Source organism: Astatotilapia calliptera, chromosome 1, assembly GCF_964374335.1.
Source record: "Astatotilapia calliptera chromosome 1, fAstCal68.1, whole genome shotgun sequence".
NCBI lineage: Eukaryota > Metazoa > Chordata > Actinopteri > Cichliformes > Cichlidae > Astatotilapia > Astatotilapia calliptera.
In genome coordinates this window covers 6,824,166-6,850,885 of record NC_137422.1, presented here as the reverse complement: position 1 = coordinate 6,850,885, position 26,720 = coordinate 6,824,166, and the positions used below count along the sequence as shown (strand labels likewise).

At 38.8% G+C, this 26,720-nt stretch overlaps 2 protein-coding genes across 5 annotated transcripts; one reads left to right on the top strand and one right to left on the bottom strand.

The window, feature by feature from the left end:
* The first annotated feature begins 1,654 nt into the window (after positions 1–1,654).
* tnnt3b (troponin T type 3b (skeletal, fast)) lies at positions 1,655–19,402 on the top strand. Of its 4 annotated transcripts, XM_026154990.2 has the most exons (15): positions 1,655–1,967; positions 7,119–7,158; positions 7,274–7,287; positions 9,398–9,526; positions 12,029–12,046; positions 12,316–12,336; positions 13,387–13,405; positions 13,516–13,561; positions 14,250–14,366; positions 14,477–14,554; positions 14,881–14,994; positions 15,108–15,217; positions 17,708–17,798; positions 18,017–18,057; positions 19,146–19,402. In XM_026154990.2, the coding sequence occupies exons 2-15, from the start codon at positions 7,139–7,141 to the stop codon at positions 19,180–19,182; spliced, it is 855 nt and encodes a 284-aa protein (XP_026010775.1). In that variant the 5' UTR covers positions 1,655–1,967; positions 7,119–7,138; the 3' UTR covers positions 19,183–19,402. The 4 variants fall into 4 exon arrangements, with proteins under 4 accessions (XP_026010775.1, XP_080159514.1, XP_080159538.1 ...); XM_080303388.1 differs by lacking the exon at positions 12,029–12,046; XM_080303412.1 differs by lacking the exon at positions 12,316–12,336.
* Positions 19,403–20,065: 663 nt separating this feature from the next.
* Positions 20,066–22,958, bottom strand: LOC113014000 (myoblast determination protein 1 homolog). The gene is made up of 3 exons (XM_026155325.2): positions 22,201–22,958; positions 21,716–21,788; positions 20,066–20,793 (listed from the first exon to the last, which is right to left on the bottom strand). Exons 1-3 carry the CDS (start codon positions 22,729–22,731, stop codon positions 20,585–20,587), a joined length of 813 nt encoding a protein of 270 aa, XP_026011110.1. The 5' UTR covers positions 22,732–22,958; the 3' UTR covers positions 20,066–20,584.
* Between the last annotated feature and the right edge of the window lie 3,762 nt (positions 22,959–26,720).

Sequence of the window (26,720 nt, the reverse complement as noted above, 5' to 3'; positions counted from 1 at the left end):
GAATTTATTAATATCTTGAGAAGCAGCTAATCGGGCAGCACACTGTGTACAGGATAAGTGGTAAGATAAATTCATGAGTCCATTTAAACCATGTTTTTTTTCTTTCCTATTTCTATTTTTATAAAGTAATTTTTCAGGCTTTTTGAATTTCTTTCAAAGTTTTCTTTGGACATCAGCTGGTTGTTTATTCATTTTCAGTCCACTCCTTGATTTGTTTGTTTGTTTCATAAACCGCTTAAGCACTTTATGAAACAAACATTTGTGCTTGAATGATCCTATGAATCATTCAAGCATAAATAATGCCCCTACTGCTTTTTAGTTACTCCACAATGTACCTGTTTATCACTCTCATGGTCAATTAGTGATGATTAGCTAAGGGTATCCGGCATTCTACTAGGATGGTTCCTAGGTGATATGTTTTGAGCTTGTTCAACTGGTCCGGAAAGACCCAGGACATGCTGACATTATGAGCATATCTGGCTTTGGAATGTCCCCACACAAGAGCCTGAGGAGGTGGTCTGAGAGTGTCTGTGTCAGACTGGATCTAGAGTCGAAAATAGACATTAACAGTTTTGGGGATACCAACTGAAAAAAAATCATGTCCATATTTTTCAGTGAAACAAGCATACTGGCAAAGTACAGTACAGATGACTGATAGAGTAAAAGTAAAATTCAAATAGTCAAAATTAAGTACATTTTGTATAATTTATTCAGCCTGAGTGGCAAATAAAGTTCTTACACACATAGTCCAGCTTGGAAAAAATAATTACAATATGAAGAGTAGAAAGCCAGAGAGAGGAGAGGCACAGTAGTGATGCAGGATAGCACTGTCACCTCAAAGGGGCCCGGGTTTGAATCCACCAGCCGCCTGAGACTTTTCTGTGTGGGGTTTGCAAATGCTCTCCCCGTGTCTGCATGAATTCTCTCTGAGTACTCTGGCTTCCTCCCACAGTCCAAAGACATGCATGTTCGGTTACTTAGTGAATTTCAAATAGGCCATGAATGGTTGTCTGTCTCTGTGTGTTAGACTGATGAGGTACAGCCCTGTGACAGGTGGTATAGGCTCCACCCCCCCTGTGACCCTGAATTGGACAAGTTTAAGAACATGGATGGATGAAAATAAAAGACTTAGAGTTAATAGTTGTTGGGGTTTTTCTTTACTGTTATAGCACCATTGAGCTGTTGGAAACATTGGCTGCAAAGCACAGTGCAATGGCACACTATCCAGTTCTCTTTATACATCCATGGTTCACCACGCCCCCACAGAAAACCACCCTTATGCAATGGTATGTATTTGTTTATACAACTGGAGTAACAACACTACCATGACTATCAAAAACAGGCAACAAAGCCTTAAATCTTGTCTGTTGAATCTATTTGATGAACTGTTTTTCAAAGGTTTATTCGTTTTATTAAAGGCTTGTTCTGCAGGACATAGTATTGTCTTTTTTATTGTTCCTTAAATCACAGAAAACTGACAGATTGTCAGCGGGCATTCAGTGTGCAGCCCGCTTCTATTATTGTTCTTTCACTCTGACTGACTGTTTTACTGACTGGCTGATGAAGCGGCTGACGCATACACTCACATACACACACACTTTCTCTCCATTGTCTGGATGCCAAGCTTATGTGTAAGCCCCACACTCAGCCTTCTATCACTGTAAATTTAGCAACAGAAGCTTCTCAGCTGCTCCTTTCCAAAACCTGAGCCCTCCTCTTCCATCCATAGTATTTCACCCATCTCCTTCTCCAGGGTCATAGCTGCAGGCCCCCCACACCCTCCCCACCTTCTCCACACATAAACATATATGCTACACACACACCTCGTTCTCATCCCACAGCCAATAAGGGCCTGATGGGCTCAAGTATCACATACTATAACACAAGGACTTATTCTCTGAGCGGAGCCTGCAGTTCCTTACAGACCTTCATCTCCATCGTCTGAGGAGTTTCTCTTCATCTCTGAGGTAAGATGACAAGAGACACTCGAGAGCCTGGATTCACATTTGAAGATGGTTTCTGATTCACATTTGAAGATGGTTTCTGAGATTTTGTTTGCTCTTTTATATCTGCTTTGGAGGTTTTGGTTTTGTTACATTTGCGGAGAAGGAAGTCTCAGGGTCATAAACACCAGATAACAGTTTGTCCTCAAACACTGCAAAGTAGCATTTGGACATAGACATGTTCACTGCATGTGTACTTTATGTGTTGGATGGTTTATAGTCCATATCAAGAGCTGGAGTCCAATTTCTTGGGCTAATTTGATTGGGAAGTTCACTTAAAAAATTTTCTATGTAAGATGAAAGCTGGAAACAAAATGTATGTGCTTTCTAAAGCTGATCATCATTTGCAATGAAGGAGAAATGCATTCAAGCAATCTGACAGCTGTACTTAGTACGTTTAAGCAGCTTGTTGTACAAGAAACTGCATACTGTGAAGACGCGAAGGGACTTGATACTCCAACTTTAAGTATCTAATCTATGTTACATTTACAGTCATTCCCAAATAACATACCTGCTGCAATCGAGATGAAGCATGGCTTCAGATGTGAAGTTAGTCCTTCTGAAATGTCTGATATGAATGTAACTCCAGGATAATACTGTGATGGTGGTTTGGAGAGGCTTTCAAATGAGCAATGGACATAAGCCTAGAGCTTATCAGGGGGTCTAACCACAAAGATATGCAGATTCTCTGAGCCTCATAACATCAAGCAGGTATTTATTTTTATTTTCATTGATTCCACTTACAAATTCACACAAATATGTACACATTAAGATTTTTGAAGAGATGCTCACATGTACACCAGTTTAGCATTGTGTTTCAGGTTGTAGATGAGAAGATGCTTATTGTTAGATTTCTGCATTTAATCAAGCATTTTGCCTTGGTAGCTCTTTAATCTTAGATCATTGTCATTATGCCATATCCTTTGTACTCTTAGAAGCACTGCAAACAGGTGTTTCATCTTGGAGACACAGAGGTTTGATCTTCTACCTACCTATCTTCTCTCACCCAGACTGATGTGATGTGTCTATATATTCCTATCAAGTTGGTATTTCAATCTAAATCTGAGTATGATTGGCTCAGGATGCGACTTTCCTCCGCCGTCTCACCTGTTATGTCAGTCTTTCAGTTTCAGCGCCAAGTTTTAGTTTCAGAAAGACTCAGAAAGACTTCTCAGCATTCAGTGTTCTCATACTGAAGAAATGAAGTCGCCATCCACTAAATATACAGAGCGCTGAAATGTAGGTATGTGCTGTATGAATGCTGGACACACAGAGGTGAGACTGCTGTCAGCTGTAAGTCGATCAAAGAGCTCATTTGTCGGAGGTGGCTGGAGATTGGCTGTTTAACTGGAAAGGATCCTCCCGCTGGACGGAGTCGAGGGATTAAAGAAGCTATTTGGACACTGTTCCTCAGCTGATGGGTAGAAATAGGATCCAGAGCTAATCCTCTGGGTCCTCTGCAGCTGTGCCCACACTAAGTGTGAAAGAGTCATCCAAAGACACTTTTTATATATCAAATATGATATAGTTGAATATAGACTATGTAGAGAGGTAGCAGTCCTCCAACAGAGCTTATCCTTGTACGTTTAACCATGGGGAAGTTGTTTGGAACTCAGCATTGCAAAAGGGACTAAAAGAAGGTTTTCACAGTGGGGTTCATTAGATTTTGTTTGTCATGCTTTTCGAACTCTTAAAGCACATAAACATATTTGTTGAAGACATTTGCTTGAAGTTGTTTAGCCCATTTTTTTAGCATCTGATTTGACTGATTTGTCATACTTTTCATTTTCACTATGATGCACTCACTTTTATTCAATTTGTCCAGCTGCTAAAGGATTTCTGCCTCTGCTCTATCTCTGCAGAGGAGGTGAAGTTAATTTTTTTATGTCCTCACAGATCAGGAGAATAAAATAAATATCTAGCCTGTGGATTTAAGTGGATTGGTTTAAGATGCACATACACCCTTTGCCATTTTAGAGTTTCAGATTGTTATAATGTAAAATCAACTAAGTCGGGTTACTGCTTGTTTTAAAAACAATCCAAAAATGGGGCTTCAAAAGTGAAGTGAAACAGTGATGATTTACTGCTCTCTTTTTAGTGAGCTAATGTGTAGTGTCTAGTATATTGCAGTAGGCTCATGAGGGAGCTGAAGCCTATCCCAGCTGTCATAGGGTGAGAGGTGTCGTACATCCTAGACAGGTCAAAACAAGCCTTTAATGATCTTTAAGCTAAAGATGGCTCATATTACAAGCATCTTCTTCCTCTTTTGGCTACTTCTTTTAGGGGTCGGTACAGTACTGCCTACTTTTCATCCTCTTCTGTCACACCGACACTCTGCATGTGGTCTTAAACTGCATCCATAAATTTTATCTGAGGCGTTCCTCTTTTTGTCCTGCCTTGCAGGAGATTAGAGATCTACAAACCATCAACTTGAGTTGTACCTCTGATGTACTGATTTCTAATCTTGACCCCAGGTATCATCTACCTTCATTATCTCTGCTCCTTGCATTTTCACCTTTCTGCCCATCTCGCTCTCTCTCATTCACACACATGTATTCTATCTTGTATCTTTCATTTCTCTTCTCTCCAGACTCTCTTAAACCTGGTCCCAAAAAGGGGCTGAGACCAGAGCTCTGGTGTCACTCCTACCACAAACCTCACTACTCTGTCTCGATCCTCATACATGTCCTGCACAGATACCACTTATTTCAACTCATTTCAAATTCCTCTTTCTCTTTTAATTAATTGACATCCAATGTGTGGTGTATACGCACATTTATATTCCATGTCATGCCTTCGATTTTCACCTTCAAATTTGTGATCTTGTCTGATGCTTTTCTACGGTGGCACATACAAACTCCAAAACGCTTACAAATTCCAAAACACTTAAAAATTCCAAAGCACGTACAATTTCCAAAGCACGTACAAACTCCAAAACACCTACAAAACTCCAAAACACTTACAAACTCCAAAACACATGCGAACTCCAAAATACTTACAAATTCCAAAGCACGTACAAATTCTAAAGCATGTACAAACTCCAAAACACGTGCAAATTCCGAAAACTCCAAAACATAACGGAAGTGCTCCAGGACACTAGAGGCAGTGTTGAGTTTTTCGTACCTAGTGGCTACGCAAGCCAGGAAGTACCAACGACCGGATTTGGTGTGTGGTAGTAACAGGTAAATGAACTTTTTTTTTTTTTTTAAATTATTTGAATATATATGAGTGTGGTTGTTCTATCCTTGCAGGTGTTTTCCGCTGGTATCCAACTCCATGTGTTTGCAACAAACTTGCCATTTATTTTGCAAATCGAGCTCAGCACTGCCCCTAGCGTCCAAGAGCAGTTCCGTTGTGTTTTGGAGTTTGCATGTGTTTTGGAGTTTGCACGTGCTTCGGAATTTGTACGTGCTTTGCAGTTTGTATGTGCTTCGGAGTTTGCATGTGTTTTGGACTTTGTACGTGCTTTATTTCTAGGGGCCACCGTACTTTTCCTCTCTGCAATGCTTAAACTCGTCTTCTGCTTCATTTCACTTCCTATTTAAACCATAGCAGAAGAGCCCTTTGATTGCTCTTGCCCTTACTTCCCTTCCTTGCACACACAATATATCTAGCTTACTTCTCACCATCATATCAGGCACCTCTCTCCCTTTACCAGCCATAGTCTACGTTTGAAGTCCCTCTCACCTTGCCGCTCCTGCTTTTTCTTCTCTCTTGATGCTTCCAAGCATAACTCCTCCATTTCCTCTTCTTTTGTCTTCAGCCAACAGTAGCAAACTTTCCACTGGCACCCTGTTTCCCAATAGCACCACAGGCGGTCATTGTTTACCTGGAAACCAATTCCAGCATGGAGATCTCATTTTTCATGATCCATGGATTTGATTTGGCCAACATTTTAGGCTGGATACCCTTCCAGATGCAACCCTCTGGCAGCAATTTATCCAGACTTGGGACAGACACTAGGAATACACTGGCTTGGAGTTCCAACACCCTACCCCATGGCTTGGTTGGCTTATATGATAAGTGCTGATGACAATCTTCTGTGTTTGCGGACTGAATTCTCACACATCAACACAAACTTGCAAAGAGGATAACACCTTCCAAACAGCTGAGTAAACAGCCCTGGATTAGGTGTGGAAATGCTACAGTAAGGACAGATACACTATGTGACTGCTTTCTCACCTTATAAGCAGGCACAGGAACAACTGTCACAGATTAGATAGAAGAATTCCAAAAATAGTGAATAACCTCAGTTATTCTCAAACTGAGGCTACGTCCTAATGTATTTCTGTTTGAAAACGCATCCTTTGCTCTCCATTTTGGCCTCCCATCCACACTGAGACGCTCATGGAAAACACAACGTTTTGAAAAGGCTCTCAAAAACACATACATTTGAAAACGGTGCTTTCGCGTCGCAGTGTGGACAGTGAAAACGGAGACTTTATAAAACGATGATGCATGTTAGTCATATGATGCCGTCATGTGACCAATTAAACTAAGATAGCGGAGGGAATTATACAGCAGTTGTTTTGTTTGCTCTCAAATTTGACAGCCCTATTGAAGATTAATATCAGTCTGTACATGCTCCAGATAGCTTTTCTTCAAATTCTTTAACTTTCACTCGCTTTTGCAACTTTGTACTTGCAACTTTGTACAAGGTGGAGCAACAACTCCACCTTGTTGTTAGTCCATTTAACAAACTCGCTGCAACGTTTCAAAGAGCCGGAAAGTAAATAAGCAGCAGACAGAAATAAGGCAGGTCGAATCTTCTTGCGTTTCATGCATGCACAGTACTAGAACCCAAGCATTTTCGGCTGTTTCAATGACGACGCACAACTCTGTGAAAACGACTGAAGACGCTAGTGTGGACGCGGAGCGTTTTCAGATGAAAACGCCGTTTTCAAATCTATCCAGGCTAGTGTGGACAAAGCCTCTATGTCACTGCAAATGCAGAGATGTTTTTCCATAGTTCCTGAATACGAACAAAATTTACCTGGAAAGTAAAATATACATTTTGGCTTGTTTTCTCATGTTCCCATGAATTGAATCCCAGGTTTACTTTGTTGTACTGGCACAATCCCACTGCTGTACCTCACTCTTTGTCTTTCTCCTCAGGTGTAAAGTCTGCTGTCACTATGTCTGACACTGAGGAAGTGTAAGTGCCCACCAATAATGACGCATGCTTCTTCTTTTTTAAACTCACTCTTTATCAAAAAAAAAAAAAAACATTTTTTGTTTGATATTTGAAAGATGTGTTTTTCATGTTTCAGGGACAATATCGAGGGTAAGTGACAACCACACAGTTTGGTTCATTTTCATCTAGCTAATAAATCATGGAGTCTCTGTTCGTCTGCCGGTGTGTTTGTCTGTTCTTCACTTACTTTACTTAAGTGATCATCTGATCTACTTCAAACTTAGCAGGTGTGCTACCCATGTAAGTGCACTGTTTTGTTTGAAGTCTTTCGGATGAGGTAAAATCTCATTTTAGAGCCTCAATGCTTGATTGTGTACATTCCTCTGTTATATCCATTGGTATACTGTACACATTGAATAAATACATTTTATAGAAAACAGCAAAATATTTCAGTTACAACATTAATAGAATATGCTACTTTTATTTTTCACCTGCCACACATATACTGAACTTGAAAGTGAAAATAGATTTCACAGAGACACTTGCTTTCCTTTTGTCCCAAGCTACACTGGGAATAATGTCATAAGCCTTTATTATATTGCATTTTGCCATTTAAAATACAAATTAAACATTTCCCCTATGACTGATTCTTGATCAAATTCAAATTTAAATGTGATTATGAAATGACACAATGTTGTTTGTTTGTCCCACCATATTTTTTTTTTTTCAATAACTGAAGAAGAGGAAGGTAAAGACAACTGATCGGCCAGACATCACAACCTTTATCCACTGTACTAATTGTTGAGTGTTTGTTTTACCCTTAATTTGAAGTGTTTGATGTTGGCACCAAATTACTATATACTAACATATGTATAGATGAAATTAGGATTCCAACAGGATTTAGGATCTGCAAAATTAACCTTCCACTTTTTATTCTAGTTATATTAGAAATATTTGGGGTGACAATGCTATTACATCTGAACCTTCTCTCATGTATGTACAGTGTAGAAGAAAAAAAGAAACTCATAATCTGGGAGTACTTGGAATAAAAATACAGCATATTATTGATTTATTAATTTATTTATTCATTCATTAATCCATATTTATTTATCTTTATTTTGTTACTGCAGCATAACTAACATCTAGCTCTCAATCAAATACTTCCAAGTTAAGGGTGACTTCTCTGGCGGAGTGAAGTTTTTACTCACATGGAAGAAAAAATGTTTTTTAGCATCCGGCTATCTACATTTTTCTCGACATGTGACTTGTTTACATGGTCATCTGTTAATGTCAGTACCTCCGTCATTGACCTAATTCACACAACAGCTATTTTTTGAACAGCTGATGTAGCAAACTGCTTGGATGAAAACCATAATGCTTAGTTATTCATCCAAATATCACAAGCAAATCGGGTGGTGCTCAAAGGGATATTTAATAATAGGATGTTATGATATCTGTGAAAATCTTTTGGACGGGTTAGTTTCTAGCTAACTAACAAGATAGAGCTAAAAACTAGTTTAGCAATGTTACCTTAACTTAATAAACATTTTATTAAGTTATGCTAACATTATTTTCATTGATCATAGTTTCCCTACAATACATTTGTGAAACATTTTGTAGGCAGTAAACATGTTCCTAGGGTTTATCATGCTCAGGTATATTAGCATGTGTAGACAAGCTTAAATTGTTCCTGAATAAAACTAAAGGGGTGTTATCATTAACACTGATAATGTCATGATAATCTACAGTATTGGAACTATAATGTAAAACAAGTGTAAAACACCAGTTTTTCTTTTTTTTGAAAATGCCATGACAGTGTCTTTTAAAATATTTCAGAAATGTCAGAATAGTAATAATTCATTAATATCTAACATTTTGTCAATATTAGATTGCAAAACATGGTGTTCTAAACATGAGCTCAGTTATCATCTGATAGCCTATAGGTTTTTACATCGATAACCTAAAATGATCTTTGTGAGCCAGAATGTTTGTTCTTCAGTTATACATTCAGTTATACATCAACAGTTCGATATGGCTTCTGTGTGAAAGGTCAACTGACTATTTTTCATCATCATCTGTTTCTCTCTCTCTTTGTTCTCCAGCAGCACTGTTCCTTGTTCGCTCAACTATCCTCTCTGTAACTAAAGTACTCTCTCACTTTTGGTTTCTAATGGCTCTGTCATGTCTATGGTCTTCATTAACGGCCTTTTCCGACATCCTCCCTCTCCCCGGTGGTTTGGTGCATGCTGTGTGCCCGTAGCCCAGGAGGAGGTAGTAGAAGTAGAAGTAGCCCCTGAGGCGGAGGCCCAGGTAGAAGCAGAAGCAGAGGTAGAGCCTGAACCAGAACCAGAGCCAGAGGTGGTGCAGCAGGTGGTTCATGAGGAGGAAGGTATGTGGCATGGGCAGTCCCGTCACCTTTTTTCTGCAGGACATCCAGCACTTTAAACCATAGGACAGTCAGTCCTGTAACCATCCACACACTGCAAATAATATCCTACCTGACAAGTCAAAAGGACAAACACTATGACTAAAGTTTTTGATTTTATATTTGGAAATATTCAGTTCATTTTTATTGACTGAACAATACAGAGCAAACCCCATCAATCAAACAACGCCACTTGGCGACTGTGGGAAAGAAAAACTCCCTTTTAATAGGAAGAAACCTCAAACACAACCAGGCCTAGGGACATGACCAGATGTGATGGGAGGAAGACAGGATGAAACACATAACAAATAACTAAAATGTCCAAAAAAAAAATCCACTTGTGGATTATTATGCACCAGCTAGATTTTGTGGTATGAATTCTGAATGCTCAGTAAGTTGTTCTTAACTCATTATTTTCAAAGTAAATATGCAGTTTATTTTTACACTGTAACGGTGAAAAAACAGAAACACCAATCATCCTAAAGTTTTTTTGTTTTTTTACTTTCCATTCACACAGACATTTCAAATTCCTTCAGAACAAACTGATAATATCTCATCTCCAGACTACATATGTGATTTTTACATACTCTGGAGCACTGATCTCAGTTATGTCAAGACAAGACTAACAAACCACACTTCACCTTTAATCAGATGATAAAAGACTCAGGTGCCTTGTTGGGTTCGATATTTTGGCAGTTGACTAATCTAGTTCCACTTTAGCTTCCATTTAGCCCTTTCCACTGGTGTTGCCTTCTCTTCATAACTGCCCTGTTTGAAAATAAGAGGGTCTGAAGATACGTAGATCAAATTAATGGATGTTTTTAATGCAGAACAGGTTTTTAAATCTTTCGAAAACCAGAATTAGCTTACCCAAGTTTATCCATTGTCTAGTTACCCATTGTCAAATTAGCCACAACATAGCTAGTAACAGTATATCTCCTCCAAATGTGAGATGTGTTTGACTCTTTTGTTTTCTTAAATATAACCATATGTATACATTTAAACATGTTTGCAGGGTTTAGACTTAGGTGAAAACACAAAGGGTCAGAATATGTTTTAGTTCTTGGAAGGTTCCCAGGCAGTATCAGCAATTCAAATTTAGGTGTAGTTTACTGGTGCTTTTCTGGTGCTATCCTTAGATTATACGATTTCTTATAATCTAGGTAACATATCACTATGGGATACTGGTCACAGTCATGTACTTTACAAAATGTTATCATTCAAAAACAGAACAACAAAAGTTGCACTGGCATACTGAAAAATCTTGAGTTTATGAATGCTGTCATTTACATATCAATACATTTTCCACTTTAGTCTTTTTCTAGTGACATATGCTAAAGGGCCTTTTGTTGTAGATACCGCTTTTGGGAGTGCACTGCAGAAAACATGTAGATTTTGCTCTCTAAAATGTCTAGTTATAATTGCATCATCATCAGTGTTAGAAGAGACACAGTAAAACCATTTTTCATTGTCCTGGTTAAGCAATATTGCTGTGTGTTTGGAATATGAGCTGTGCATATAAATCTTGAAAGAGAGGACAAGAACATTCACTGCTTTTACATGAATTGGTTTCCCTTGGTCATCTATGGTCTTCTATCCATTTAGTGTCTCATTTTGTTTTTATAACCTTCTCCAGTATTTTGCATTTTGGCAAACTCGTGTCACTCTGTAAGACCAAATCATAAAGGATGATGGGAAATTTTAGCCTGTAAAAGCAATTTGCAATTTCTTTTCCTTTCTTCAGTCCAGCTTTCTTTTTTTCTGTGTGTATATGTGGAGTGAGACCAGCAAATTGCTCTGTAGCATTTACATTGGGGTATTATGGTGCAAAAACATATTGTCAAGCCCTCGAATAAATTTAGAATCTTTCATTACAGAGTCACTGCAGAAGTCCCTTGCTTTGGTGTACTATTGTTGAACTAATGAACTCTTGCTGTACTGCTTCAATTTAATAATTTTTTGTTCAGCTTCATGGCCCAGGCACAGTTGAGTAAAAATAGTATGGCAACTTTCAATTTAACCATTTTCAAGTAGTTGCATCATCCTTCTGGTAATCCATAGATTGAATATGCAACTTTCTTAGTGTCTGCATAACTGACTGCAATCATTCTCAGACAGATTTACAAAGGTTTTCAAATAATAACGATTTATTTCTTTAGTGTTGAAAGCTTTTCTTAAAACTCAGTTAACATGAACATTCGATATCCAAGATTTGATATGGAGTCAGCTGCCTATCAAAATAAAACTTAAAACAACAGGTGCTTGCGACGTTAATCTAGAATGAATGCATGCCATGATATGGGACTTATGCAGTGGCTGCTGCTGCCTACAGTATGAATATAAACACCCCAATATTGTAAATGTGCTTTATAAGCTGCGCACCATGAAGAGGACAGGAACAGGCTGCCCAGTCCAATCACTAATGGTTTCTGTTCTGCTCTTGCTTTGGATGCTTGCTGCATGCAGAGGCCTATGAAGAAGAAGGTATGTAGAATTGAATTCTTCTCTGTTCTTCTCATTGAACCTGTTCTTTGTTTTCCTGTTGGCTGGGGACCTTTCACACATGTATAATTGTTTTTCTGATCTTTCTTGAAGAGAAAGGCAGAATTAATCAATTCGGTTTAGTCTGTGCATCAGGTGACCAATGTGACCTGGAGGAACGGGTTGAAGGATTCATTAATACTGAGTCATGGTTACGGGCTGCACCACTCATCTGTGCTTCTTCTCTTTTTTGCATGATTGTGTCCTGCCAGGGGAGGAGGGAGATCAAGATGGTAGTTTGCATTTCCTGCTGAGTCCATGTTGCTTTGCCTGTTTTTTCCCTCCCCATGTTGTCCGTCTCTATTTAATTTTTTTATAGTAGGTTCCTGCAAGAAAATAAAATGCTAATCACACACATCCCAATCCCAGTTATGTCTTTACCACAAAAAAGATTAACAGTAACAGTTACAAATACAAAGTCCCTCGTTGTGACAAGTGTGCACTGATGTACTGTATGTTCAGTAAATGTAACTATAAAAGGTTTCTATGTGTTGATTTATGACACCGCATACTGATCCTGATTTGCACTTTTTAAATCATATTGTTTTGATTTACACACTAATGCACAAAAAAATAACAGAAAAGTAAGGTAACACACTACAGTGGCCTCGTTCCTGTGCACCGATGGGCTTACCAGCAAATGCTACATCAAATCAACATTCTTGTTTCTTAGTTTAGGCCTGTGGAATGTAATATAACCTGTGACGCTCTGTCATACTTTTAAAAATAAATAATGGTGTCATATAAGCAATACAGATTTGATCATATTGTAGATTCTTACTTTTTTTTCCTCTATAAAAACCTCAGAAATATAAGGGGACTGTAAAATATTTTACTACTAATCCTAATTCTTTCTTACATAATCTTACATAATGCATAAATGACAAAATTGTAATTTATTTGTTATTGAATATCTCTTCATGCACAGAGTAATTTTCTAGCCTTTACTCTTAACAGCTACATATGAACTCACTGTGTAAATTTCCCACAATTCATGCTGTGTAATTACATTAGGCTACTTAAATCAGAAGCTAATGCACAGTAATTGGGTCACTGTTAATGGAAAGTATTGGACAATTAAAACTCACTCTTATACAATGATCTACTGGAGGTGTGAAACAACCTGCAGCCTCAGAAATAACTCAGCTTGTCCACTTGGATCTTCTTCCCTAATTAACCAGCACTTTAGACACTACACTCTCTCTACATTTATATGTCTAATATTTCAATCTCTCTCCTGTCCCTGTTGTGTTTTTGTTTTTCTTTCTGTGCCAAAAACCCAGAAGAGAAGCCAAAGTTTAAGTAAGTATGCACTATTGTTTGAACCTGAGGCTTTTGCATAGCTAGCATCTGTACATTTATATACTATAAATTACCTTATTTGTTTATACCTCTCATACTTTATTTTACAGGCCCACTGCTCCGAAGATCCCAGATGGCGAGAAAGTGGATTTTGATGTAAGCTGACTTGTTAAAATGTTAAAATGAAGCCAGAAAAGGATTATACATAAAGCTGAACTTAAGTCCTTGTCTCACTTCAAAACTAAAAACCAGACCTCAACACTTTTGATCATTGTACAAAAAGAAGAATCCATTTTAAAGAACCAGGTTTGTTTTTTCTAAAGTAAAAGTCAGTTTAATAGCTCAAGTAGAGTTTTATTTTTTTAATATAAACAAAAATTATAATTACTCAGGTTTGAGTCCATATTTTTTCCCATGGGCCTTGCTCCACCTGCAGTGACTCTGTGTGTGACCAATGGGCCATCCCCCACAATTTGAGTAGATGTACTGGTTCTTATATCGCGCTTTTCTACTCTATTTAAGCGCTTCATACAACATGTCTCATTCACTTATTCATACCCATTCACTCACTGTTTTCCTTTTTTTCTTTTCTATCTAACCTCATAGCGCGTGCTCAATATCTGATGAATGTATTAGATGCAGACTGGAGCAGCCAGCAATTGGCCAGCAACCTTCCAATTATTACACAGTGTAATCTGCCATGTATATAATTTGAATTTATAAGGGTCTGTTGCTACTAACTTACGGTTCTCTAATAGTGTTGGGCTAGCAATCAGCTGTGTCATGTATGATCACAGCTAGTACATGTTTATGAAGGCAGCCTCATGCCGTTCTTGTCTTACAGGATATCCAAAAGAAACGTCAAAACAAAGATCTTGTAGAGCTGCAGTCACTGATCGATGCTCACTTTGAGTGCAGGAAGAAGGAAGAAGAGGAACTCATAGCTCTCAAGGAGAGAATTGTGAGATTGCATCCCAATTATTTATTACAGAATGAACCCAGAATATGTAATGGTATTTTTCTGTCAATAAGCATTGCAGGACCATCAAGTATCTTGATTTGTGTTTTCAGGAGAAGCGTCGTGCTGAGCGAGCTGAGCAGCAGAGGATTCGCGCTGAGCAAGATAAAGAGCGGCAGGCCAGGCGGGAGGTACGCATAAAACTGTCTCTTTTTGATCTGGTGTGAATCAGAACAAAATACAAATCTCTTTTAACAGTTTGGTCACTCTCTCAAGTAATTAATGATTCCAGTAGTTTGGTTAATCTTCAGCAGCAGGCAAGGATACAGATGAAAAAAAGAGTAGTGACACACTGATTGCTACTTATTCAGATTTTCAAATATGCTGCATATCTCACTGCAGCCGTAATTTCATTCAGGAATTTCAAAAATCCTTTGGACAAACTCAGTATGAACAGAAAAGCTGTTTTTTTTCCCTTTTGCTCTGTAATAATCAAATTTTAAAATTCATTCTGCAGGCTGAGCGGATGAGAAAGGAGGAGGCCGACGCTCAGAGAAAGGCTGATGATGATGCCAAGAAGAAGATAGCACTGACAAACATGGGATCGGGCTTAAGCAGCCACCTGCAGAGGGTACCATGTGTTTCACTTATTAAGTTTCAGATCTTTGCTACAGCTTCACACAAAGCAGCCAGCTAAATAATTGTGCAGACTTACAGTTTTAATTGTGTGTGATGTTTCTCTAGATTGAACAGAGAAGAGGCAAGAAGCAGACTGAAAGAGAAAAGAAGAAGAAGGTTCTTGCAGAGAGATGCAAACCCCTGAAAGTCGATAATCTCAGTGATGACAAGCTGAGGTAACAAAAAGGGGAACAAATGAAGGAAACCCACAGAAGATATTTGATTTCATTTTCACTGTTCTTTTCAATTCAATTCAATTTCTTTGATATAGCTCCACATCACAACAACAGTAGATCCTACAATAATTTGTTCTTTTAAAATGTATTAGCAACAGATAGATTGGAACAGCAGCTGACTCAACATGAAGAAGATGAATGTGAGGCGACCGTGGCTCAGGGGGGTTGGGAAGCGCATCTGTAACCGGAAGGTCGCCGGTTCATTCCCCGGCCTCTCTGTCCTGGTCGTTGTGTCCTTGGGCAAGACACTTTACCCTACTGGTGATGGCCTTGCTTCTGTCAGTCTGCTCCAGGGCAGCTGTGGCTACAACCGTAGCTTGCCTCCACCAGTGTGTGAATGAATAGTGGCATTGTAAAGCGCTTTGGGTGCCATGAAAAGCGCTATATAAATCCAATCCATTATTGTTATGAATGATTACCATGAAATATTTCACAGATTACAACTAACTGAGCTCTTTATATGCTATATAACAAGTGCACATTTTGAGTAAAGATTTATATTCAAAAATTAAGGCAAATGTCTTACAATTCTCATGTTTTCTTGACTTTCAGAGAAGTTTTATAAAAACAGTATCGTATCTTTACAATCATACATACAATGCAATCAGGCACTGTTAAAAGCAATAACTTGTCAAAAGATTATCTTAAAATTCTCCCAGAAACTCAACCCAAAATGGTAAATGAACATGGTTCTAAAAATAGTCACTGCCTTGCTGTGACACACACAAAGTCAAGCTCAGCCAAAACTCAATCAGATCACAGTGCCCACCCACAAAGGCTTCTGGACATCCAAATCTCATGCAGGCAGTGCTCTAGACTAACTTTTTGCCACGGTTGCACTGGTGTGCCTAACTTCTTTTCTTAGGCGTATCAGCTCAAAAGTTAGACGCACCCAAATTTTTCATCCACTACATCCACTTCTGTCGGGCCAAGGGTACTCACTAGGGCTGGGTATCATCACTGATTTCTATAATCCATTCAATTCCGATTCACAAGGTCCCAATTTGATTCGAATCAATTTTGCTTCAGACAGTCAGAAATATTATAATTCTGGTCATTTATCAGTACTGATACATGTGAGACTTCATCAGAATTGTGAACATCACAGCAGATGCCTTTGTGTCAAAGTAACTGAGAATAAAACACAGAAAAACATGAAGGCAATTTTCCTGGCCTGGCTTTTTATAGCAGATAACCTTAAAAATATTCTGCAATATTCAGAAATTAGGCTTTCTTGTCTGAGGACATTTAAGTAAAAAAAAAAAAAAAAAGACAGCGGCCAACAGCGCTGTAAACAATGGTAGACTGGTGGGTAATAAGCAAATGAATAATGCAGAAGACAGATTTTTAGATGGGAAACTGTTCTTAAAGTACACTGAGAGAGAGAAAGAGAGAGAGAGAGAGAGAGAGAGAGCTGTGCTTGAAGTGTGATTGGAAGCGTGGTCGAAGCAAACAGCGAAAGTCAGAGGGAACATTTATCAAATGTGAAGCATAGTTTGGATCTTTTTTTGCTGCTGGTTTAGTGAATTTTGGTTGGAGAGAGACAAAACCTGCAGCTCAGAATCTAGCACAAAAAAGAGTAAACACAAAGCGCGGACCCACGAACGCTTCAGAATCAGTGAGCTGTCAGCTTTTAGCCCCAAAATATATTTATATTTAGAAGTCGATTCAGGATTGAATCGATATCACTTTATTCAAGCTACTCACCTCTTTCTATCCGCCTGCCCTGCACTTTCAAACGTACACGCGAAAGACTACAAGACTATCTGGACCACGGCCAATCAGAGAGGTCCCGCCCTTGGCTATCTCTGATTGGTTTAGACCACGATAGGGGCATAATGTGTGTCTGTTGTTGACCACACGGAGACTTTCAGAGTTGCGGAGACTTTTTTTTTTTTTACTGAACAGTTGGTCACACCAGTGTGACCTAAGACTTATTTTAGTTGCACCATTGAAAAATGTGGTCGCATTTGCAACCAAATTGGTCGCACTATAGAGCCCTGCATACAGGCCTTGCTATTTAGGCTTTTCTAGTCTGCCCACAGTTGTTTAGCACTGCAAGCAACTTTGCAACCCACTTCCATCCCACTTCCCCTTTTCCTTATGTGTCTTTTTATGTCATCGTTCAGTTGAGTCCCCCTGCTGTTCTCGCAGCCTCTTACTGAGGATGCAGTATTTGAATGTTTAAAATGCTTGAAAAAAACAAACAAAAGAAGATGGATTCAATTTTTTTTTTAAATTCAGAATAGTTTTTCTTTACCATTATGTCAAAAATAGAGCAGCTTGTGGTGAATTTTCACGTGGCACTTCTTTAGTATTGACAAAAAAGCTAAGTGAAAAATTCTTACTCTGTTTGGTAAAGATGAAAACTGCTTTTTTTTTTTTTATTGCTTTAGCCATAAGACTGAATCCTTGGTTTGTGTTTGCTAGGGAAAAGGCAAAAGAGCTGTGGGAATGGCTGCACAACCTTGAGGCAATAAAATACGACCACTGTGAGAAGCTTAAGAGGCAAAGATATGAGGTTGGTAAAGAAATATATGTATTGGTTGCCAAATGTCCTGGTTTGTCTTTTTCACCTGAAGGTAGGGTCAGATATTTTCACATCCGATTAATACCTCTTTTGAGATCATTCTCATCATTTCCTGTCTGGTGTCACTTGTGCTACCACAACAACAACAAGTAGCATTTCAGTGTTCAAACATACAGGTTTTCTAAGTATCTAATGATGATGTCTTTCAGGTTGTTTCTCTCAGGAACCGTATTGATGAACTGCAGAAACAGTAAGTTATGAACATAAACAGACCACATCAGGCAGCAAAACTAAATACTACTAAATTCCCTCTTCTTAGGAGAGTGATTGAGACATACAAGGACAGAAATCTGTTTTTGTAGTAATGTTGCACTGATTTGACCTTTTCCTGACTCAATCTATTAAAAACACTCACAAAGTAGTTCATTTCATTTTATGCTAAATAAAGTAAGTTTATTATTTTGTCCTCTCAAAGGACATGGAGCTTTCTTAATTGACAAAAGAATACGTTTCTGCCTGTGCACCATGTGTTTGCAGATTTAACTAATATAGCAAGCCAGGCGCTTTCTCTATATTTTGCTTTATTATGCTTCGTCCTTGTTCCTTTTGCAACATCATTTGGTTTTGTCTGTAAATTTAAAGTCTGCAGCATCTGTAAGGACATTTATAGGATATACTTCATCCCATAGACTTTTCTACATCCATGCAACCATATGCCTTCTGGTTACTTTTTGAAAGTAGTCATAAAACATGTTTTAGCAACAGAGGGCGCTGTTGACTTAAAGCTTTTCAGTCGTGTTAAGCATGTTTAATTCATGGGCAGAAGCCGCACAACAGTTTTAGATCCCAACAAACTGTTTGAATTACAAAGAAATGAAATTTTATTGTCATTTTTTCTAACCCTCTGCATATTATAAATTCAATTTAGTGCAAGACGACTGTTGTTCATGGTGTGTTTTTGAATTTGAAATTTCAATTCAATTAAGTTTCACAAAATTTTTCAGTCACAAAAAGAGTCACCTCAAGGCACTTTATTTATAAGGTAAATACTGTACAGTAATACCTTTTATTTTTAGAATATACTCTTACCTCTTCACACTAAAAGAAAGGGGGAAAACATGGAGTACAATAAAAGGTTATCAGGAAATGGTTTTACTTGTCTGAAACATTTAGCAAATAGGGCTGTATGTAGCCCTTGAATAAACCTCTGCTTATAAAATAGTCTTTGTTCAGGTATTCATACAGTAACTTCACATTAGCATGATGTGTGTGATATTCATAAAGGCCTACTGAACAGATCTGATTCTTGGGGATTTTTTTGTACTTTGCACCTTGCAGCAGCAAGAAGGGAGCCGCATCACGCCGCAGGAAGTGAGCAGCCCCTCGGTGCCAGTCAGCCTGAGCAGGAGGCATCTTCAGTCGACCACAGCAGTAGCTCCAGTCGCCCACCCGATGACATCCACAGCAACAACAACAAAGCTAGTGCCTGTGTTTACCTTAGTGAGATAGTTTCACAAGGATTTTAGCTCAAGTAATGAAATAAACAATAAAAATTATGCTTTGTTTGTATAAAGAACATGTGGCACTTTAAACAATCATCTGTGTGAATGCATTCATTTCTCCTCTCAGTTTGTCTGTTAGAATAGAGAAAAGAAAGAAAAGAATAGATGAACCTTGTGCAAGTTCAGCATGAAAAACAAGAAAAACTTTTGAAAAACCTTTTGTAATTTTCACATCATATTACTTTTTTCAGCTTTAGGCCAAATTGTTGTTTTTAAAGCAGACTTTAAAAGAAACTTCAGAGACACTGCAAATATCAACATCTTTGTGCTATCAACAGATGAAATGAGTGATGACTGTATGTAAAATAAGGAAAGTCACTCATAGAAACACAAAAGTAGAATTCAGCTCTACAGAAGATTGTCTTTGATCTTTTGGTTTACCTAACAGTGATGTTTTTAAAACGTGAAGATGATTTTAGAGTGAAACCAAAAGTATCCACACAAGTTACACCACCTGCTCAGCACAATTGGAGACCAAAACTAGAAGTAAAAGACAGCTTTAGGCTCTTTTTGTCAGTTGGACTCCGAATGAATAATACTCATGATCTTTGACTGTTGCATTGACTTAAAAGGTGACCATATATCAATGGTGTGTCCCCAAAAATCCAGATGTTGGCAGCTGTCTCTTATTGAAAATGAAGAGTAAAATATAAGGGAAGATGAAAGCTATGGGGTGATCATATTTAAATAAAGGAATCAGAATATAAATATGTCTTTATTTACATTTCAGTAATACATAAATAATATAGAAACATACTGTGTTACGCAACTATTTTAGCAACCATTTGAAAGTACTATATGGTATTATATGAACAGTCAACTGCAGGTGCACCAAATGGTCCTCAGTTATCATCAGCATGTATAAATATCCAACTGTCATCTCTTTTATAGCAGTGCTTTGATTTATCAGCCACTCTGCAGTTTTCGGTTCATCCAGGAGGCTAAAAACTGATGACGCTAGACTCAAACTTAATTTGTCATCCACCAGAAAAGTCTTCAACCACAGGAAAAAATACTTTATCTAATTCAGTGAGACGCTAGCTTAAGAAAAAAAATGTCTTCTATAAGTCCCTAATCTGAAGACTTAAAAAAACCCAAAAAAAAACCCAGGAATATTACACTGTTGTTTGTTTTTTTCTTCATGCCACCTGTGCTCTCCTCCTCCTCCTGGAGGTAGATGTTTTTTGATGAAAATGAGTCCCTACGCCATCAGCTTTAGACGGATTCACAAATGTTGCTGGACTCGGCAGACAGACTGGAGATAGCAGTGCCGGTGTGAGGTGATCCAGGGCCTTGGGGGACCACGCTGTCCCCAGGGGGGGCTGCAGTCTGATCTGTGCTGATCCTCTCTACAATGCTGGACAAACAGTCCAAACTGGAAATGAGTGATGTTTTACTGCTGCTGCTGCTGCTGCTGCTGCAATCTTTAGAAAAGAAACAGGAGAAATCAGTTTTGGTTTACTTGCTTTTGTTGGTTGAATTAAAAGACCAGCTTAAAAAAAAACCTAGTGCATTAAAAGAGTTAGTAGCCGGCACTAAGAGAACTACTGATTGTATCAAAAGAGTAAATGGTCAACTCCTGCATAATTCTCCTTTGAACCACATGATGGTGCAGCAAATCAGTGTAGTGTCCAAACTACCCTGTGTTCATTTTTCATGCTAGTGTTCAAGCTTAATAATTATGCATAATTCTAATTTTTATCATACTAGCATAAATGTTTTAGCAGCTGAAACAGTACACTATGCATTAAAAGAAAAAATATATATATATTAAAAAAAGAGAAATATCGGTTTTGTCATCTGTCAAGATAGCAAGAACTTAGAACAATGTGATGTTGGCTGCCATCAATAACTTCACCAAAGCTCTGGTAAAATGTCAGCTTTTGGTGAAAGTTTTCATAAAGTTTTAAAGAGAGTTTATAAAATTACACTTGTGATGTCATTACACGGTAGATTTAGTAGAAAAGTGTGAAGACTGACTGATGGGTTAGCTCACTAACCCTGGACTCAGTATATCAAAATGGTAATAGGATTAAATCTGCCCTAAAACCATTTACTGTGTGTCTCCTCCCGGCTTTCCTGTCTTCTCTCCATTGTCCTTTCTTTTTAAAGGCCAACAAACCCCCATAAAATATATTTAAAAAGAGTAAAAGATGATTTTACTTTAAAACAGAGAAGAAAAAAAGAGAGGCCATTTTAAACAATGATTATGTTTTGTTAAATATTAAAATGTTAATATTCTCGAAGACTGTAAAGGATTGGTCAAATTAAAAAGAGAGCAAACACACAGTTGGAAAATTGCAAACTGATAGCAGTTTTATAAGAAGACAATACTGACAAACTCACCCTCTGCTCTCTGGCTGCAGTACGAAGCGTCACTGTTTTCACTTCTGGCTGAACTCGGTGAGATAAAATCCACCTGAAAACAAGGATCAGACCATGTCACAATCAACCACAAACATTTACAAAAACTGATGGTTTTCTTGATATTTCAGCCTGACTAATTAATGCTGTCTCTGATTGTTTTATTTTATTACAGTAATCAAATCTGAGTCCTGTTTATAGCTAAATTTAGGCACTAAACTGAAATTTGAAACAGCTCATCTACAGTAAACACATAGTACAAGAAATGCATTTGAAACAGCCGTCTCACGCATATTTAAAACTGTGACAAATTAATAACTGCAAAACATTTCAGATGCATTTGAGTCCATTTTGCATTTTGAGTCCATTAAAAAAATTCTTCACTGTTGCCAATAATAAATATCCTCAACAGATTCTTTACATTTAACGAGGCAGCACATAAAGTGCTCAGCTGTTCACGGACTCACCGAGCCATCAGAGCAGTTGGAGTGGGGGCAGGAGGTTCCTGAGTCACTCCCATAGTGTTCGAGCTGCGGGTAGAAGCTATCATCCTGGCTGTTTCTGAGCAGCGCCTGTAGGGACTCAATGTAGTTGATTGCATTGCGGAGGATCTCCACCTTGGGCAGTCTCTGGTTTGGATTGGAAGCTGTGCAGCGTTTCAGTGTCTCGAATGCATCGTTGACTTTACTTAGTCGTCGCCTCTCACGCATGGTCGCCGCTTTCCTCCGGTCTGCATGGGTTGTCTTTCTCTTGCAGGCCTTGCAGGCCCACAGCAGGCAGTGACCTGCCTGGTGGAGGCCCCCAGGGGCCCTCACATGCTGGTCCTTTTCTTCTGTGATGGGGACGTGGTGCTGAAGATGGTCCTCTGACTTCAAAAAGTTGGCATGCATCAACCGGGTGTCAAGTTCATCAAAAAAGTTTAGGTCACTGGTGCTGAAGCAGGGGTCATAGAGGTCATCTGCTGAAGAGAGAACGAAGGGAAAGTCTGACAGATCCATCGGACTCCCTCCGAAAAATCAAAGGTGAGGAGGATGAAAAGGTTTCTTAAAAACTCCTTGTGATAACAGGAAAAACACAATAAAAGTCTCCTCAATTAAAAAGCCATAACATGAAAGGTGTGAAAAAAAGAAGCTGCTCGTTGTCAGTCAGCTGGCCTTTCAAAAGCAAATTAAAAGTGACTCTGTGGAGCTGAGAGTGTGTTTAAAGGGATAGTCTGTGGAACTTCACCTCCCTTAGCTTAGTTTGTTTTTATAAAGGAGGCAGTGTGGAGGCGGGGCATGTTGCGTAAGGGACCAATGGTGTGAGGGGTGTGTCTGTTTGAGAGTGTGTGTGAATGAATGAGTAATGTGAGGTCACTGAGGTGAAACTCAGCAACAATAAGGAAGCAATAAAAAAGCAATCGTGTCCATCTTTACAAATCATTCAGTCTGTTCTGAATACATGTCATGGTCCTAGTTAAGTGATCAAACACATGTGTGAATGGCCATTCAATAGCATCATTACACCTCACCTAAGAACCTTAGTTTGTTTCTGATACCATATCATGCTGTGTATGATACATTTTTATTGTATATTTGTTGTATCACAAATGATACATTGGGTGTTTTTGGCAACTTTTTGTTAAAAACAATGTTAATTTTAGAAAAAAAAAAGAGTTTTGTCCATAACATTTTGAAATTATGGCAAGTTTTGATCATGTTGATGAGATAGAGGTCTCAGAAACTCATGTATCAAATATGATACAAAGGGCATTATAGGGTTAAAATTACCAGTATATCGTGAAATATATCCAAATGAAAGCTTAATTATTATTAATTTGCAACTTCTACAGTTATCTGACAATTTATGAAAGCTTGACACGACCCTATTTCTGCTTTAAGATCCCAATGATTTTCCAATCACACCCACGTAAAGATGTGATAATATGTTCTTTTTCATTCTTAAACATGTTTGTTCAAAGGTGAAGATCCATGCCACAGTAAATCAGAGAGAATTCCTTTCAGAAACAGTACTATAACATTCAGCTTAATGTTAAAAACAATAACCTACACAAGACATTTCTTGTGTAGGTTATTGAAAAAGATTTTCTGCAATAAACAAGCACAATAGAATACATAGAATAGAGTCGTAATGAAGTTACACTAGACAAGCACAGTGATTTACTGCGGTGTCCTGACAGTCCTGCTGAGCAGGTCAACGTGTCACACAGCCGTCAGGGCTCAGATCTAAGAAAGAAATGGCTCCCTCTCGTCCCTGTGTGTGTGTGTGTGTGTGTGGGGGGGGGGGGGGGGGGGGGAAATCCCATTATTCTTCTAGACTCATATGAATTGCATGGAGCCTTGTAGGGCCTAGAAATTTCTATATATGACTACAGATACATCCAGTTGAGGTCAGAGATTTAAATACACTCATCATGGGCACGGATATCATGGTAATTTGGGGGTTTAATAATTTATTTTAATTGGGTTAATTAATTCTTTTCTGGGATGGAATGATTTTACTTTAATGACTCTACAAAGATCAATTGGATGCACAAGTTTGAACATTTTTTGGGATTGCTCTCATTCACAGAGGTATAATCCTTTAAATAAATGCTCATGATGACTGTATGTAAACTTCTGGCCACAACAGCATACATTTGGTCACTATCACCACGAGAAAGTCTGAAGGTATGAAGTATGAAACAGACTGAGAGATTTTATTAAAGGCTTAACTGCAAAAACAATAAGGACATTTTAATTAGTGATTATTTTTAAAAGTAGACCTAATCATACCATTTTTCTTGCCTTCAGGGAACCAGTACAACATAATGGGGTGGTACAGAAGACCTCACTTCACAGACTCCTTGCATTAGTTTGCTTAGTGGGAGAGCGTTAATTTTAGCAGCTCATGAAATCGAAGACATGTGCCCTTCTAGCTGAGGTGAGCACTGGTATCATTTTGGAATATCCCCTCTTGCTCTCATGTCCCCCCAGTTCAAGCGTAACCTTATGGCAGTGCAATTAAATGTCACTCTTGAAAGTGACAATGTTCATGTCATTGCAACTGGCAAAAACTATATAATAGGAAGGAGGAATTATGTAAATATATGAGAGCGCTTGCACTGAGTACAAATGGAGTTTTGTTTTTTGTTTTTACACAGAACGTGAGAGGTTCTAAGTTAACGGGTGACATTGGCCGTAGACATGAATGTTAATGGGAATTGTCTGTCTCTATTTATTGGCCCAGTAATGGACTTGTGAGCTGTCATGTCTGTCTGGTCTCAGAATACACCTAGGTAAGTATTTAAGAAAATAAGGAGGGGCACACAGAAGCTGAATATTCACAAAATCATGTGCACAGTTTTGGTGCACAGTTTTGTGAGTTTTTCTCCATTGGTTTGGCTCATTTCTTGAAACTCTCTCAAAACTCTAAGATCATTTGGCAAAACACTCTTACAGTTTAGCACAACACTAAAGGTCACCTGCAAAAGCCCATATCTCTTCCAAAACTGTTCACTCAGGCTTCAATCTAAATCCCTTTCTCATTTAAACAGTCAGTGTCTCCAAAATGGCAAAGATCCTTCTCAATAGTTTTGGCTCATTTCTCGACACAGATCGGACATTCTCATCATTCTTGGTGCTTTTGTCAAAATAAACCTGGATGGTTGATCACAACAACATGGTCCACCTGCAAAAGCTCATATCTCACCTAAAATCAACTCTTGAGCGATCGTGGCTCAAGAGTTGGGAGTTCGCCTTGTAATCGGAAGGTTGCAGGTTTGAGCCCCTGCAACCTTCCGACCTTGCAACCCTCCGACAGTCTCGGTCGTTGTGTCCTTGGGCAAGACACTTCACCCGTTGCCTACTGGTGGTGGTCAGAGGGCCCGGTGGTGCCAGTGTCCGGCAGCCTCGCCTCTGTCAGTGCGCCCCAGGGTGGCTGTGACTACAATGTAGCTTGCCATCACCAGTGTGTGAATGTGTGTGTGAATGGGTGGATGACTGGATATGTAAAGCGCTTTGGGGTCCTTAGGGACTAGTAAAGCGCTATATAAATACAGGCCATTTACCATTTAAAACAGTTCACTCATGTGTCAAAACTACATTTCTTTCTAATCTGAATAGTCAGTGCCCCCAAAATGCATCGTCCCTTTGGCATTGTGTACTGCCATACAAAATGTTTAGATGTTTTGTCACTATGGCAGAGGACCAACAATATACAACAGAAAAGAGTAGCCTCCAAGGTTTGACATCACAGATTGCACTCTCACTACCAAGGAAATGATAACCATTTTTTATTCACACGTAAAGAAAGTTTCATACATATGTAAAAAGAAAATGTACATTACAGTAGTAAATTGTATAAAAACAAAATCAAAAAACAAGGACTTATTCAGTGGTCACTGTACTCATTCTCCTGCTCTTGGTCCACTGTCTTCACGCTCCTGATTATTTACACGCTGTTGTCCGTCTGGCCACAGATTCTCTTCCACATCACAGCGGATACTTTCTCTTGCAATGCAACGAGGGAAGAAACGGCGTGCATGCCGCAACCATCCCCTGCATTGATCTCCTGTAATGTCGTCACACGCTGTGTCCATAGCATGGAGCAGGGACGGCTGATCCTGAGCATGATGCTCATACACTCTCCACCTCCAAGCAGAGAAAAACTCCTCTATCGGATTGAGGAAAGAAGAGTAAGGTGGTAGGAACCCCATGACCATCATTGGATGCGTTGCAAACCAGCCCCTAATGAGTGGGCTATGGTGGAAACTGACATTGTCCCACACAATTACATAAATGGGTAGGTGAGGCCCTATGAGTCCCCTCTCATTTTTAGGGATAAAATCGGTATAAAGGCGATCCAAGAAGATGAGGAGCTTGTGTGTGTTGTATGGGCCAAGACTGGGGATGTAAGTGGCCACACCATTCTCAGAAATGGCAGCACATATAGTTATATTGCCCCCTCGTTGACCTGGGACATCCACTGTGGCCCGGTGGCCAATAAT

Bases quoted from the DNA above. Each gene is read 5' to 3' on its own strand.
- LOC113014000 (XM_026155325.2), bottom strand. From the start codon at position 22,731: ATGGATCTGTCAGACTTTCCCTTCGTTCTCTCTTCAGCAGATGACCTC. The intron at 21,789-22,200 runs GTGAGTCCGTGA...CCTTGTTTTCAG, and splicing joins CCAACTGCTCTGATGGCTCG to GTGGATTTTATCTCACCGAG. The intron at 20,794-21,715 runs GTGAGTTTGTCA...TCTTTTCTAAAG, and splicing joins CTGCAGCCAGAGAGCAGAGG to ATTGCAGCAGCAGCAGCAGC.
- tnnt3b (XM_026154990.2), top strand. From the start codon at position 7,139: ATGTCTGACACTGAGGAAGT. The intron at 15,218-17,707 runs GTAACAAAAAGG...TGTGTTTGCTAG, and splicing joins CTCAGTGATGACAAGCTGAG to GGAAAAGGCAAAAGAGCTGT. The intron at 17,799-18,016 runs GTTGGTAAAGAA...GATGTCTTTCAG, and splicing joins TTAAGAGGCAAAGATATGAG to GTTGTTTCTCTCAGGAACCG.